Consider the following 16,805-nt stretch of genomic DNA (forward strand, 5'->3'; position numbering starts at 1 on the left):
CCCACCTGTCTCTCACAAAATAAAGAAATAAACTTAAAAAAATTCAAATTATTACAGAAGTGCATAACCTTAACATACATATGATACTGGTTAAGTGCTGATTGCTTGTGCAGCAAACAAGCATAATACTTGTCTAGTTGCACTGCCTTTAAAAAATATTATGTGAGTGTAATAAGAGGTCATGACAAATCATGAGGCCAAATGACCCATCGCTTAAAGGAATGTAACCCTTCATTTAAACCCAACAGTGGAGTGGTAAAAAGATCATGTGGTTTTCTTCTACATCGTCTATACTATCTCACTGGGGAAGAGAAGAATATGCGAATTTAGAGGGAAGGCCCTGTTAATAGAGAAGTTGTATATACCTGGTTTGCTTCTGTCCTGTATTGATTCAGAATTTGAGGACAATATGTGGCTAGTTAGGTACAGATGCTATAGGGAGTACAACGAATGCCTGTCTTACGGCTGCCACAGCTCCTTAAATATCCACTTATCATATTTTTGTTCCTAAAGATGAGGCATAATTAAACTTCATGGATGTGAAGCCAATGAAAAAGTGGTCAACATTTCAAATTGGCTTTATATAGCATCAAAGCCCAAAGAACAGAAGATAAATCTGGACAGGCATTAATCTGTTCTAAATGTGAGAAGCTGAAAATCTAAGCCTCAATAACAGCCATTTTAACACAGCTACTGTTTTCCAATTCATGAAACATATGCTAGTCAAGAGCATCACCATTTCTCATTTGGACTAGGACAAGAGCCTCCTAATTACTCTCTCCCATCCACTACTGTTTGCTTTAGATGTGTTTTCCAGGTTGCAGGCAGAATGATAAATCTAAAATGCAAATCTGATCATGTGAGTCTATAGCTTAAAACTCTTAAGTGGATTTGGATTGCCTTAGGATGAGTTCAAAATCCTCAAAATGGCTTATAAAGTCCTTAACAATCTACTTTACCTAACCTCTTCATCTTCATTTTGAGCCATTGCCTTGTTGCCAGTATCTTAGCTCTAATAGTCTTTCAGTTTTCCAACCTGCCATTTCTCTCTGGCTTCTAGGCCTTTTGATATATTGTTCCTTCTGATCCCCTTTTTAATTCTTTTCCCATAGCAATTACCATCTTCTAAATCCATGTTATTTATTTATATATTTCGATGTTTATTATCTATCGCTTTCATACCCTGCTACAAGATACAAGGGCAAGGATCTTTGTTTTCTTTACTGAGTACCAATGGTTTAGAACAGTGTCTTATATATTATAGATGCTCAATAAATATTTGTTGATGAATGCATAGAACCCTTCCATTTCTATACTTTAATTACTTATCAGTGTCTGTTTTCTCTGCTAGACTGAAAGCTCCATGAAGCAGAAATCAAGTTCATCTCATTCACCACTCTCTCTTTCCTCACTAACAAAATATCTGGCATTTTTGATTGGATGAGAATCAAAATGAAAGATGAAATTGACCTCAAAACGTCATACTTTTTTTTTTTTTTTTGCTTGCAAGCAGCCCAAAAGCAAATTCTAGCTAACTTAAGCACAAAGACATCTGTTGGAAAAATACTGAACTAGTTCATGCAATCTAAGATAGAGCTGAAATCCAAAATTAAAGGAATGCAGGAGTAAGGACAGCTTCTAAGGTTATGACTGTAGAAATTCCTTATCTTTTTTCTAGAGCACCACTGTTACCAGGTTTAAGTCCAGCAACTTCTCTCTATGTCTCACAGTTCAAGTTTAGTGTTCCAAGGAGTGAGTAATGTTTTCGCCCATCTTGGGTCAGGGGTCAGCCCTTTGATCACTCAACTACATGGCCGGAAGGCAAAGAGCCACACAATTAGGTACTACTCCAGAGAATCTTACTCAGAGGCCTCAATAAGTTCAATTGTACTTCAAAGCCAATATTTTCTTCTTGTCTAACACTGATTTATCCTAATTTTTTCATTCATTAATAGAGTCCATGAATTCACCACTTGGACAGCTTCCCCTTTCTCTGCACCTTCGTGCCTTTTCTATTGCCAAATTAATAACCACTTCATTATAAAACTCCAATAAGCATCTTGTGATCTTGGATCTCTGCTATTCTTCACTAACATATACTATTGCTCTCAACTTTTTATTAGATATAACCATTGTTCAGAAGTGTTGGAGCACATTTAATGAAAAAGTAGTAGAGAGTATAAATGTTTTCAAATCTCTATACACACACACATACACACACACAAATACTGATGAACTACACTAGATGTTCTATGGTTACAAGTGCAATTCTTTTGTTTAATGTATTTCTGGAAAAATATCAGAAGACAGAAGGATGTAGACTGAAGTAAGTGGGAGAGCTTCACTAAGAATGCCAAATCAAGACGCTGGACGAAAATGTACATTTTAATGCATTTGGAAGAATGACTGAAGCTAACTTTGGGTATTTGCTGGAATTATGTTCATATCACTCTCTTCTGACAACGTAAAAATTTCGTAGCTTTCATAGGTAACTCGTTGAGTTCTTACTATCCCACTTCTATTCACCTAATGTTTAACCCTGTTTTCTTTTTTCATTCTGTCCTTATTTCATAATGCTTTGTTATGTGCTGTAAGGAAATTACCACAGAAAATATGCCTTAAGAATATCATCAATCCCCAAATTCTGAGGAGCAAGTTATCTGATTTGCAGAACCACTTTGGGGTTGCCAGATTTAGCAAATAAAAATATAGGACACCCAGTTAAATTTGAATTTTAGATAAAAGATGAAATCACCTTCAAGATATATTTGTATTTATTATTTGTAGTTTATCTGAAATGTAAATTTAATTGAGTATCCACAATTTCTTCTGACAACCCTAAGGGTTGTTCTCAGCTCTGGAGGAGAAAGAAGAATGACTAGAATGTAACAAAAACATCTACATACGAAATGCCACCTACTGGGGCACCTGGATGGTGCTCCACCTGGAGCTACATTACCTGAATATTCCTGTCCTTTACCAAACAGATGAAACTGAATAAATAAAACCTGAAAGGTAATTAGGGTGAATCATGAGTTTATCAAATAATTTAAGAAAGGTGAGGGGGTGAGTACTGGTTAATAGATTAAGGGCAGGCCAGACCTATCACTAGTGCAGGAAGAAGTGAATTTAAAAGGAAGTAATTCTGGCATGGCAAGAATTTCCTTCTATGAGAATGAGGAGATCTTTTTAGTGAAATGCTACCTCCTCCCTGGCTTGGTGGAAAAAAAAAAGATGAGCTGTGAGTTCGTGGTTCATCTGACCTGGTAATTCTTTATTCCGTGGAGACTGCCGAGACCAGAAGCCTTCCATGGTACTCCCTTAGGAAAAAAGGGATACATCTGGAACCCCTCTGTTCACTTTCTTGTGGGGGCCTGGGTTTGTCCTTTGCATTGCTGCTTTGCTAGTTTTGTAGTTAAGCAAAGTGAGAGTCCTCTTAACTGCAAGGGTCATTAACAAAGACACTTTCACCTTGGTGACGTGACATACATCAAGTGGCACATTCCCCTGCATTACATGCCATGGAGGACATCTCTCCATGACTTCTCAAAGAACAAAATAATTTATTTTACGACCTCATCAAATTTTCCAACAAGCACAAAAAGCTAAGAAACTATGATAAAATTCTACTCCAAGGACTTTGATAAAACGAGGCTGCTTGCTTCCATCAGCAGTGGGCCTCAGGCCCAGGAAACACCAGTGTCAGGATTAAGTTGCATGGAAAGAAAAGCTAACTTTTCTTTACTTTCACTCAGAATGGAAAGCAATTTTGATGCTTCTTCTGGTTGCTTCACCAAATTCAAATGATGAGCTGAGCAGCACTGCAAACAGGTTGACGAAAATACTGGTGTGTGGCTCATCTGTGATAGCAGGTGGGAAAAGCCTAGCTGGCAAAAGCAAGATTATTCACAATGTCACACTTTATCAGCCAGATCGTTACTGGGCCAGATAGAGGATGAAGAGGACAGTTGCTCAATTGATGGCGTATAGGTCTTATTCCAATATTTAAGAAAGCAAAGCTTAGCAAAAAAAAAAAAAAAAAAATCATACTGTATTATTTTGAATCCTTTGGTGCAATATCTTTAATTATCCAGATGTGTTCCTAACTATTGGGATACAATTTTAATCAACTTAGTTTGTATTAGATCCTTTTCATCCCCAATTATTTTTTTAAACCATGCTTTTGAGTAATCTGTTATGTTTGGCCCTAACACTGACATTACTACTGCCCTGACACTATTCTGTTAATCAAGCACAGACTGTAAAGTCTCTGCTAAATGAGATAATCATTATTTGAAGAAGTTGGCATCAGATGCGATGCCTTAAACACGCATCGCTCCACACGTTCTCAGAATGCTTATGCATTTCTCTTATTAAAAAAGAAAAGAGGGGATATCTTTTTCCACAATACTAAGGCCATTTCTGCTTTAACCCATTTGGCAAGAAACTGACATATCTGCCTCCAAGAGGATAGGGATTTGGCAAGGATTTCGCAAGGTAAAATCCTGCAAGGTGTTTCCACGGGGCACCACCAATGTGAAAAATGCTGCTGGTGGCTTGCCAATGTGAGAAGCGCAAGTTGGCCAAATACACCTCTTGCCCAGGTGCCTGTTTAAGCCAAGAACCCTGGGGGCACTCCTGTCTAATGAATATTTTTGTTGGAGAAATGATTGCAGGGTTCCCCAATTATGTATGAGTTCCTTGTGCCAGAGTTGCCTGTGACCTTGAGTTAAAGGTCTGAGTTACTTTATGTGCTTTGGATCTCAAAATTTTTGCAGCTTGCTGATCTGCAGCTTGAGAACCTTATGAAAGAAATGAATGCTTTCCACAGAAAAAAGGGCAGATAAGTACAAATGCATGCCATCTATCCATGGACTCCCTGGTCAAGAGCCTCCACTCTGGTGATTTATCCCACTTCCTCAGCTTGGGTGGATATTCAGAACCTGGAGAAATGATTTCTTATGGACACATTAGTTCAAAGTATCAAAGAAGCTTAAGAATCTGTTGTCTCCTGTTCCTTTTACCACCAGGATCATCCACTTCCTAGAGCAGGGGTCTTTCCAACTTCTTTGGTTTCTTCTACTCTCAGGGAGACATTCCATAACAATTTTAGGGGCTCCTTTCTTCACTGTTTTCTTGGCTACCACCTACTACTCTAAAACGACTACCCCAAACTGACCTCCTCTATAACTCTGTATCTTGGTGGATGATTCTGGATTGCAGTACACTCTCCCCAAAACAGTGTCTGTCTTTCCTAAAAGGTAGTTGGAGTGCCTTGATCCATTTATAATACTGGTCAGCTTTTAGTGAGCACTGACTATGGGTTAGACTCTTTGTACCTATACTCTGTAATCTTTTTCCCAATCCTCCAAGGTTATTTTAACAAAAGAAAGCAAGCTTTCAGAAATCTAGATCATTTTCCCAAAAGGCCTCACCCAGACTTTCCCTTAAAAATATTCCCTGACCAGCACCCCAATGGGTTAAGTGATCTCTCTGCATTTCACAGCTCCCAGTGCTTATCACTCTTTATCATAATTGCTGGCTTGCCTGCCATTTTCTCACACTTGACTGTAAGGTTCCTCATGGACTGAAGATGTACTCCAGTGCTTGCTCAGTAAATGAATGGCCATCAATTTGGAGTCTAATCCTGGATGAGCTACTAACGAGTGGCCTAATTTTAAGTAAGAGGATTACCTCCTTGGGTCTCAATTTCCACTTCTGTCAAAATAAGGGGCAGACATAACTAGTGAGAATGGCTCTAATGCAATGCATTCCCCACTACCTGGTCATAAAAGCCATAAAAGCTTGGTCATATGACTCTATCTGGCAGGGGGGCCCCAAGAAGTTTTCCATGTTACCTGCCATTGAGATTAGTTACCATCCATATAAGAAAGACAGAACTTGGTTTTTAACCCCTCTTAACCCTAAGCATTGTTCATTAGTTGATATTTGGCAACATGGCATACTAGAATACATGTGAACTAGAAGCCAAAAGTCCTTTCCTCCAGGATGTTCTTTTAGTTAGCAAGAGCAGACAAAACTAACCAAGAGCATGATAAGGCTTTTAAAACTGTTGAAAACTGATCAAGTGCCCATTGTAAGCCTATTTTTCTTACTCTAACAAAAGTGCCAATGAAAAATTTATTTTATGTGCTTGCTATTAAGGCTAAAGAACAGTACTTAGCCTAATTCCTTTGGCGAATAGCAATACTTACGCATTCAGGGAAAAAAAGACCTCACATACTTAGAAGAATTTAGAATTATTACTGCAACACTAAGAGATAACATTTTTTTTTCCTCCTTAGCACTTAAGAAGTTTCTCTTCAGTCTTTTAGAAAGCTTCTGATTAAATAATAAAGTAGACTAGCGAGTGTAGATCAAAGGGTATTTAAAGGATATGATATCCTTTTCTTCCAGAAGAATCATAAGAATAGTCCAAAGGGAAAGGAACTTTGAAGACATTTTCCCCAAAAAGTACTCTAAAGTGGACATCAGAGCAAAATATGGCCAAGCTTTGAGACCATACCCATCTAAGCACTGGGATCCTGCCAAAGACACTGTGCAAAAAATAGAGGAGATTTTTAAAATTAGAATAAGTGGAAAAAAGTACTTTGGACATGCTTTAAAATGAATCACCACCTTAAGGCAAGATATAGATTTTACTACCTGAGGTAGAGAACGAGTTATTCAGCCTCCAGCTCACACTGCATTATAGAGCAATTAGTAAAAATAATATAGACTGTAAGATTAAATACCTGGGTTTTCAAGTCTCAGTGAAGGTTCTACTGGCACAGATGAAAACTGGTTCAAAATGGAAATAAGTCACATCAAATTCATACAATCTTCTAAAATTTGGAAACTCACTATTTAGAGAGGTTTCACCATTCAAACAAGTTTGACAAAAGCAGAGTCATGATACTCCTTCCCATCAATCATCCAACATTTGTTATCAATGTATACTTATCAAAAAGCACTTCTGGGTGTGCTCCTATTAAAATAACTTTTTTTAATTAAAATTTTTTTTAATTTAAATTTTATTTTTTAAAGAGAGAATGCACATGTGCAAGAGAGAAAGAGAGGGAGGAGGAGATGGAGAGACAGAGGGAATCCCAACGAGACTCCACATTCAGGGCGGAGCCTGACTTGGGACTCGATATCACGACCCTGTGATCACGACCTGAGCTGAAATCAAGAGTTGGACACTCAACCAACTGAGCCACCAGGTTGCCCAACTATTAAAATAATTTTAAGTAAAAAGTGTCGATATATTTTTTAAGTTTCTTTTGAAAAATTCTTGTGACTATATCAGTTGACACAGTATCTCTTTTTTTTTAACATTTATTTTTGTGAGAAAGAGAGGCGAAAAAGTGCACGTGCGCGCACGTGATTGGGAAGGGGCTGAGAGAGAGTGAGACAGAAAATCCCAAGCAGGCTCCACACTGTCAGCACAGAGCCCAATGTGGAGCTTGATCTCACAAACCATGAGATCATGACCTGAGCCAAAATCAAGAGTCAGAATATAGTATTTCTAAACATCATTATGATACAGAGGAACTTTAAAACAGCAAATCTGTGACACAGAGATTGTTTCATGATTCAGAGAAACAGCATCTTTACCACATGAGTTGGAATCAGACTATGCTGCAAAACAGCATTGGATCTGCAAACATTTCTTGGGCATCTACTGTGTGCCAGGCTCCCTCTATAATTGAAAAGTTCATAGTCTATGGATGAGACAGGAACTCTGGATGGAGCAGAGGTGAATAACTAATACCTTGGTCATATAAAGTCAACATGGGAATGGGAAAAAGTAGAACAAAGGCACACTGATGAAAATTTTTAAAGCAATAAAGGATATAAAATGAGAGCTTATAAAAGTACATACTGTCACAACATATGTGAGGATCTTTGTGGAGACTGTGCTTCTAGCTGGAAAAATTCAAGGTATCTATGAAGCCACATATAGTTTGAACTTTGATGGCTATGGTGACTGCCTTCTCTACTTGCCACATCTCAATAGAAGATGGTACGAGGGAGGAATGACTTTCAATAAATTCCTCATGGGTTTCTATTTTTGGAAAACACGTCTTTCCCTCATCTGCTGAAATCTAAGATGTTTCATCAAGAGCCTCTGTAACTACAGGTTTGAGCTGAACTTGTCTTATCGGCACCAGGGAATCAACTCCTATGGGTTGAAAAATCATAATATTAGCTAACATTTATAATGTTATTATGTGCTGGGCATGCATTGTACAATTTCATTCCCATAAAAACCACAGAGATGATCATCCCACGTTGCAGATGAAGATGAGGCTTACAGATTTCAAGTGTCATATCCAAAGCCACATGGATTGTAATTGACAGACCATGTCCTGGAAGTGACACAGGGTTGGAATTTAAACCTTACTTCCCAACCACTATCCTGTTCAGCTTCTTCGCATTCCACGACATACTTTGAACTCACATACCCAAGAAACTATATAATAAAGGCATTTACCTATCAAGAAAACAACAGAGTATTTTCCTGGCTGTTTAGTTGTTCCTAAATTGCCCTAAATTTATAAGGCATTATTATATTAAACAAAATTACCCAGGTTTGTTGAAGTACTTCTCAGGTTCTTTGAAATACTAATGGTATTCTTCAAAAGAAGACCAGAATATGAAGCTTTCCCCCAATACTTTGTACTAGTTCTTATTCTTACAGAGTATCTGTTGACACTAAGTTTATGGAACCAACATTCCTTCACATCATCAAAGCTCTTCAGAGTGTATGAGAACACCTATTGATCTAATGGAAATAAGTAACTCCAAAGTGTCTGAGAATAGTTAACATTCAAAAACACTTGTTTCACATGGACTGAAAGATATACTATATAAAAATACAAAGCTTCTTGTCATCAACAGCTGTGGCCACTTTAGAATGAATGAATGTCTTGCATGCCAACATTGTTGGTCAAGACACCAGTTTCTGGCATAGTGCTATTTGTAGTTACTTTTGCTTTCTCTGAGAGACTGCAGATAATAAGATGTAAATACTAATACCTCGTGAATCCACTTGAACTTCCATTTAGCTATAGCTTTACTCAGCATGACTACAGATAAAGATAGCAGCAATTATTGGAGCTTAATGAACATTTTTAAAAATAAGTACCAAGGTCTCCCTTCTACTTATTCATTTTGAAATCATTGTTTATTTTCAGGGATATCATTTAATTGTAAGATTTCTTCTCAAATCTCAGCCACAGTTGTTCTTTGTTACAGTCAGAACCTGAGGAGTTGTCTTGAATAGAACTGTTTTTCCTTCTCCTGTGAAAGGGTGTCACAGCACAAGAGCACTGCAGTGTTTTTTTTATAATAAACTTGTAAACTAAGAACCCTGGCCTGGGAGCATGGTACTAGCTTCCTTGTTATCTTAACATATACATTGTATTAGTGAATTTTCAAAGACATGAAGATTGATGGCTCAGTTGTGTTAACTTTTTTCGTATGTTACTGGGGAAAATGTAAAGTATGTGTGTCACGCACGCACACACAACTAAACGCGTTTCCGCACCAATACGTGGATTCATAAGCTTGCATGGAGATAAAAGATTGTTCAAGTAACAACTCTTCCTAGCTAGCATGGTGGTGGGAGGTGGTGAATCTCAGAGCCCCAGGATTTGAGAATGAAATAGACCATAACCTCCAAAATTGGCAAGAATAGGTATAGGATGACAATTTTTAGTCAAATGCCACACAAAAAAATTGGTCTGTGTGTTTCCTTTGGTATATCTGTTGGAGATTCCTCATTTCCCTATTAGACAAAGTATTTCAAATTCCGGTTAATGGTAGAACATGCCAGATTCTCATGGTAGCAACAAGAACTGGAGTTCAAACATGATTTTCAATATCCTGAAGATAAGAAAAATTAAGATAAATGTTATTTATTTTTTATGTTCCTATGCTTACTATACTGTGTATGTGCAGGTAGCAGAAGTTCAATATATAGGAAAAGTACGGAGTGATGTGTATCTCCCTCTCTTTGCCCACCAAAGTCCAAAAGATTTAGGATTTAATGTAAAACCAAGTTCATAAACTTGATTTTTAAATTGTTCTCAGATAAAGAGCAATTATTAACTATATTAAAAAATAATAAGTAGTAACATGGGAAAAGAGTAAAATTACAAAAAGCATATAAAATTTATAAAAAGGATATACAATTGTATACCAAAAGCATATGATGGCAATGCCATTTGGTGTTGGGGGACAGTTGGGGAGCAGTTTTAAAGTCCAATATAATGAGGGAATAATGATTCTTATACCATGAAGAAAATCTAAACTGGTTTCCACTTTGTTCAACAAAGCAGAATGATATGTACTATATTTTGCTTCCATGAAAGCAATGACTATTTTTAAGATAACTGGCTATTAAAGTTATAAACTTCACTTATTTGGAAAATTGGTTTATTTAGGACAGATTATTTCTCAATTGTTTTAGACAAAGTATTACTATAGCATTGCTATGTTTCTAATAATATAGAATAAAAATAAGTCTTTAAAATCACTTCACAACCTTATTATACTTTTCAGTAAAATTAATACAATTCTATTTAAATTCCAGAATAGGTCACTAAAAGTGCAATCATTTTGATTGTTTCCTAAGAAATGCCAGGTTAAAATATAGAAAGAAATGTGATTGTTTTGAATACTCATTTATTTTGAGCATTCTCCTTCTATATGTTATAAGTCATTTTGTTCTTGTTTCTATTTTACAGGCACCGGAAGTTCAGGAGAAGGACATATACGGTGATAATACAACTTAAAACCTAGACATGTGATTTTGAGATCACAACAGTTATTTGTAGATTTTAGACTATGTTCCATACTGCTAGACTGAGTAAAGCATATTTGCCCTAAAATCTTTTCCAAGCTTACAATATGGTCTCTAGTTTTGAGTGATGACAAAGACAGACTGGTAATCAGAATGCAGGAAATTAATTTTTGAAAAATCATTAAAGATTCCTTTGAAATTTGATATAACACCGCTTCTTCAAGTACACCAACTGCATATCCTCCAATGACTGGTTTTTACATCTCTCTATTTACTCTTTTACTTTACAAATTCATTTTGAGCTGTATTTACATGAATACGTTTTTTCCATATGTATTTAAATATCCAGTCCATGAACTTACTGTGTACATGCTGCTGAGATTTGTATGGAAGTAGTGTGGTTCCAGCTAATGCAAAAAAGACTTCAAAGTTTTGACTGAATTTGCATAGAGACATAAATTATCCAGGATATTCAAAGCCATAAATTTGCTGCAGGACATATATAGCTCTCTGGTGGCTTATGGAAGCACAATTCTCTTTATTTCACATTTATCTATTACCAGGTTTTCTCCAACCTTCATAGGGTCTCCTTTTTGGCCCACAGCATTTTTATTTCTATATTCAGAATGTGCTAACTGGCAATGGTTGCATTGAAAAGTTAGCAGTATTGGACTGCCTAAATGAATCTTAAGCTGGGTTCTTTCCTCCTCACTGTGTGCTGTCTAAACACACATAGGTTAGTAGATAACAAATTATGGACATGACCTGAGTGAGGTAAAAGGAAAATAAAAAATTTTTGTTTCAAAATTGTTGGATTAAATATGATTGACCACAAGAAAAATTTTATTTGGCTGTATAACTAGGTGATATATATCATAGATGTGATATGTGACATATGTAAAATGTATCTATACGTATTTACTTCATAATATGTAATTATATATACACACACGTGTGTGCGCACGCGTGTGTGTGTGTGTGTGTGTGTGTGTGTAAAACAAAAGTCTACAAATGTGCTGTTTGTACCAGAGGACAGCATATTCCATTTGACGTAAGAAGGTGATTATTTAAAAGATATCCCCTTTAGCTGCAGTCATTACTGAAAGTTTCAAAACAGAAAAGAGTTTAGAAGAAAATGGCAGTTTTTGCATTTTTAAAAAACTCACACAAGACATGAATTCCATCTCCTAAATTAATGTCAGGATCCAGGATAAATGTCATAATGTCCCCACAAAGTGATAAAGGGTGGGAATCTGGCCCTAAATGACTAACACAAGGTGATTTCATAAATATTTGAAGTGTCCTCTACTGTTTTAAATGGCTATGCTCCTGTTCTGGTCCACCCTCTACCCACCCCACTCTCTGTTTTAAAATAAAAGATATTGTTGCCAAACTACTAAGCCTTAATCATTATAATAAAATGAACGCCCTCTTTTCAGTGCAAAGAAAGTAATTAAGTTTATCTAAATATGTATTAGCTCTTTGTATGTAAGCTTCATAGAATTCATTTTAAAATCTTATGCAAATAAAAAAGCATAAAGCAGTAATTTCATGACTAAACATTATTTTGTCTCTTCATCTTTCCAACATAAATTTTCATACACATACAACCTGTAATATAGACAGATGCACACTTGATGCAAATTAGAATAACATTTTTCCCTATCAACATTTTAACTGCCGAATTGATACATTTAAAATTTTTAATGATGTGGATAAACATAGTCTGATCATGCTGCTTTAATTAAGTTTATTTAAAAATACATTTTGGGAATAAAAAAGCAATATGAGCAATATAAGTGAGTACACATTTGTTTGGTACAGGTCAGAATTTACTATGATGTAATCACACATTCTACAAGAGTGTGATATTTAGTGCATGGAAAAAGGAGACTTTTGTCCTGCCTATGACATTTATGAGAATCACTTTACAACCCAGACTTAACTGAAAGACAAAGTCATAGGAAGTTGAACATGCTGAGTTCAAAATAGCGTTGTCTAAAAAGTCCCAAAGAAAATGAGTAATAACTAGAAAAATGAAAGAATCATTTCCAAACTATAACCCCTAAATAAGAAATTCTTTCTTTGATACAGTGCTTAGCAATAAAATATAGAATGAAGATGATTAACACTGAAACCCTCTGTATAATGAGATGAAATACAACTTATTAAAACTGCCCTTATGACGTTTTGTGGGATATGAACAAAGAATTCCATCATTTAATTACAGATACCTCACAAGAATCTTAGGCTATGAACCCAGTTCTAATTTAAAATACAATTTTTTGAAAAATGCGAAAATGCTGCAAAAGTTTTAAGTCCTGATATTTATTTACCTAGATGTTTCAGCCCAGATATCTCTGTGCTATCAAAAACTTTCCAAAACAAAACAATTATTTAGAATCCCCAATTCAATTTTTTCTTTATGTGAAATTATTCCATTGGAACAAAACACCCATGTTTCAAATTGAAAAAAAAAAAAAAAAACTAGAAGATTTAATAAACTAGTTAAGAGAAGCTGAAAACCAAGAACACCCTGCCAATTTCCACAATGACGAAAATAGCCAGTCCTCCTCAGTGTCTTTTATAGAAATAAAATTAGGCGCATCACGAAATCTGTCACCGTACCTGCGTGCACTTTAAAGGACTACGGCACACACGCTGTAACATCACTCTGAGAAATAAAGCACACTTCATTTAACTGCTGCAAAACACTGCTGCAGAGAAGCCCAGGGCATTTTTTTCGGCCAACTGATCCAGCTTTCCACCAGCCCCGTGACCTTTGAACTCCCTTCTGCACCCCCCACCCCCTCGCTTCTGCAGTCAAAGCCTCAGAGCTGGTCTCATTTGCATAAGGCTCAGGCAGCCCTCCAGCAACTGGAACGGAATGCTGGGTAAGGAAGTGTGGAACTGCAGCTCCGCCAGAATACCTGAATCACCGGAGGGATGGAACAGGCGATGGGGAGTGGGCACGGACTTCTCTGGGCTGCCAGCATCACCGACCCCGTGTCTATTAATGGAGAAGTGTTTTTAACTCTTTGTTTTAGAGTCCTGCTTTCTCCCCCACCCCACCAAAGGGAGCTGTCAGCAGCAACTATGGTAACCAAGGAAACCCAAATAGTCAAATACTTCATTTAAATACATGTGGAAAACCAATTTAAAAATTTCATTAACTTCTCTTGTTTTTGAAACATAGCTATTTTTTTCCCCCATCGGCATACATATCGCATGCATAATCAGGGACATAGGGTATTTTGTGTTGTTGTGGTGGTGGTTTAAACAGCATTTTACAAGCATAAATATATTTTAGTTACTATACGGATACATGAAGTCACTATAGTAATTCTATAAAATGTTAACATGAGCCCTAGTGTCTTAAAGACGATCATCCTAAGCGGTGTCCAAGAAATTAATTGTTAAGAATTTAGGTCCCAAGATGCTTTTAAAACAATACAGCAGTAAAAATGTAGAGCAAAGTTAAACTATGTGTTTAAATTCAAGGATTCATGTAGCAGTAATGCTTGTCTGTCTTTGGCAAAGATGTTCAGTGTTGTGCTATTATTTGCTAGAGTTATTTCTTCCCTTGTCTGCCTACACACAGCAATCTCTCTCTTTAAAACATAAACTTCTCTATTGCTCATAAGCCTAAGAAGTGGTTATTTTCTAGATACAGAAGGTCATGTGTGTACATATTTTTATAAATATACATGAGGGTACATGTTCTTTCCTAAATGGTGAATAGATGGAAATATGCATCATCACAAAATTAATCCATTCTTCTTTTGAAAATTAAGCTAATTTGTTTTTGTCCAGTAGGGAGTGAATAATATCTAGAAAATAAAAGGTTTTATGAAGTATTTTCCATCTACCAAAAGAAATATAAAATGAAAAATAAAAGGCACACAACAGATTAATATAAATATATATTACTATAGTTAAATATAAAATGCATTGTTCTAGTAGTAGCATTCTTAACACTTCAAAATTTCCTTATTTAAAAAATTTTCATTTAAATAATTAAATATGCCAAACCTTCCTCTTTCAGTGTACAGAAAGACATCCATAAAATCTGAATGATATATCATCAATTTATAAGACATGTAAACTATTGCAGTGCAGGATTTTTTTAACACTGGACAAATAAATTTGAAGCTTTTTATTTGAGCTATTTATTAGTAGTACTCTGGTTTATATTATTTCTGCATATATAGAAGATTAGAAATTATTGGATGCATTTTTTCTTACCCATAAATTTTTAAATAGGATAAATAACTTTTCAGTTTACTATAATCATATGAACATTTCTCTATCACATCTGACTACAGCAACGATTTAATCACATTGGGTCAATTCAAGTGCATCCTTCATATTACACACTGCAAATATCTTGCAAAGTTTTTGTTTAAGGGAAAACACGCATTAGCCCATCCTAATTTAAATCCAATCAAACACAAGGAAGTGTTGGGAGTAATTTATAAAATCACTGACCTGTTCAAATAGCTGTATGTAGTCTTAGTCCTTGCACTCTTTATTCATTAGAATCCAAAATAAATTGATTATCATTTTATAATATGTGTCAGCATCACCGAAGGCACTGTTCTTCCTGGTTCAGTGGAATCTTCTTAAATTTGCCAGCCCTCTGTTTTATTGCTGGTACCGTATGCTTTATTGTTCAGCGACAAGAGCTTCACTCTGCACAAAGACTCATTACCTACTGCTTGCTGCACGGCATCAGCCTCACTGAGGCTGCCTATATGTGATCACATGGGAGTTTTGTCTGAGAAAGCCAGGCATGCCACTGACTTCACTGTGTCTATGGATATTTTTATCAGCTGAGGTCTGCTAGGAGGAAGGAATAACAGATTATGAAGCTGCTCTAAGTCATTAATGCAGCCCGACTTATGGAAATCCTTTCACAAGATTTTTTTTTATTATTATTATGGAAAACGTTTGAGCAGGCATTCAAAAGAAGTTAACTAGATTTTATTTTAATAAGAGGCTGAATAATAATTTAAGGAAAAGGAACTAGAAAAAAGCAGTTTTCTACCTTCTGCTTTCTGAAAGTACTTTTGTACAAATGTTATTAAAGAGCCTTGCTCAACTGAATGATTTGACAGTCTGTTTTAACCTTTCAGTTGCTGGTGTTTCTTTTCTTGGAGGTGGTTATTTTCGAAAAGCATGAGTGGCTGTTTCCCTCAAAATCTCCTCAATGAAAATCTCAATCACTAATAGATACTATATATGAATAAAAATAGAGTATTCTAATTACTTTTGATAAAGTAGATAAGAGGGTGAGTCTGTTATTGATGTATATAAATGAAGTAGGTGATTAATTTATCTTCTCAAAAGATGACACATTCCTAGAACAGCTGACTTAAAAGAACAATGAAGATTTCAATTTAAAGATCTAAAGGACATGTGGTTCATATCAATTCTTAAAATCGCAGTAACTTATTTTAGACAGCTAACCTCAATAAAGCATATGGTTTACCTTATCTGATTTCAGTGTTAACAAGTAGTTCCAGAGCTGACTACTCAACATTTACAGGAATTTTCTGCTGTATAGATATTCGATTAATATACATTAACATAAATATGTGTATGTATATACACACACATGTACATACACATACATAGAACACCTTTCTAATAATGTTTTTTAAATAATGAAATAATTACCTAAAATTATTTCTTAACATTTGAAAATGGATTGTGGATTTCCAAATGAAAGAGCTATTTAATTATTGGAACTTGATGAAAAAAATTGATTTCTTATCTCTTTAATAATCTGTCTAAATTGAATTGATAATTGAAAGCTTGTCACTTGTTAATCTCAGTTGAAATTTTATGACAAATACATGCAAAGTGCAACAAAGAGCACAGAAGGAAAAGTCAGAAGCACCATAAATGAAGACCAGAAAATAAATTTTCTGTATAGTTAGACATACGGTACATTTTAAAAGTGTTTGTAAATAAAACAGTAATCTTAAAAATA

General features: G+C 35.6%; 1 protein-coding gene across 1 annotated transcript in view; it reads right to left on the reverse strand.

Moving 5' to 3' along the window:
• Window positions 1-13,803, reverse strand: part of CSRNP3 (cysteine and serine rich nuclear protein 3) — a 101,014-nt gene extending 87,211 nt beyond the window's left edge. The window contains 2 exon segments of the mRNA XM_060621335.3: window positions 13,439-13,456; window positions 13,459-13,803. Coding sequence (XP_060477318.3) covers window positions 13,439-13,456; window positions 13,459-13,507 — 67 coding nt within the window. The 5' untranslated portion in view covers window positions 13,508-13,803.
• Between the last annotated feature and the right edge of the window lie 3,002 nt (window positions 13,804-16,805).

The sequence above is a fragment of the Panthera onca genome, chromosome C1, assembly GCF_046562875.1.
Source record: "Panthera onca isolate mPanOnc1 chromosome C1, mPanOnc1 haplotype 2, whole genome shotgun sequence".
Classification (NCBI taxonomy): domain Eukaryota; kingdom Metazoa; phylum Chordata; class Mammalia; order Carnivora; family Felidae; genus Panthera; species Panthera onca.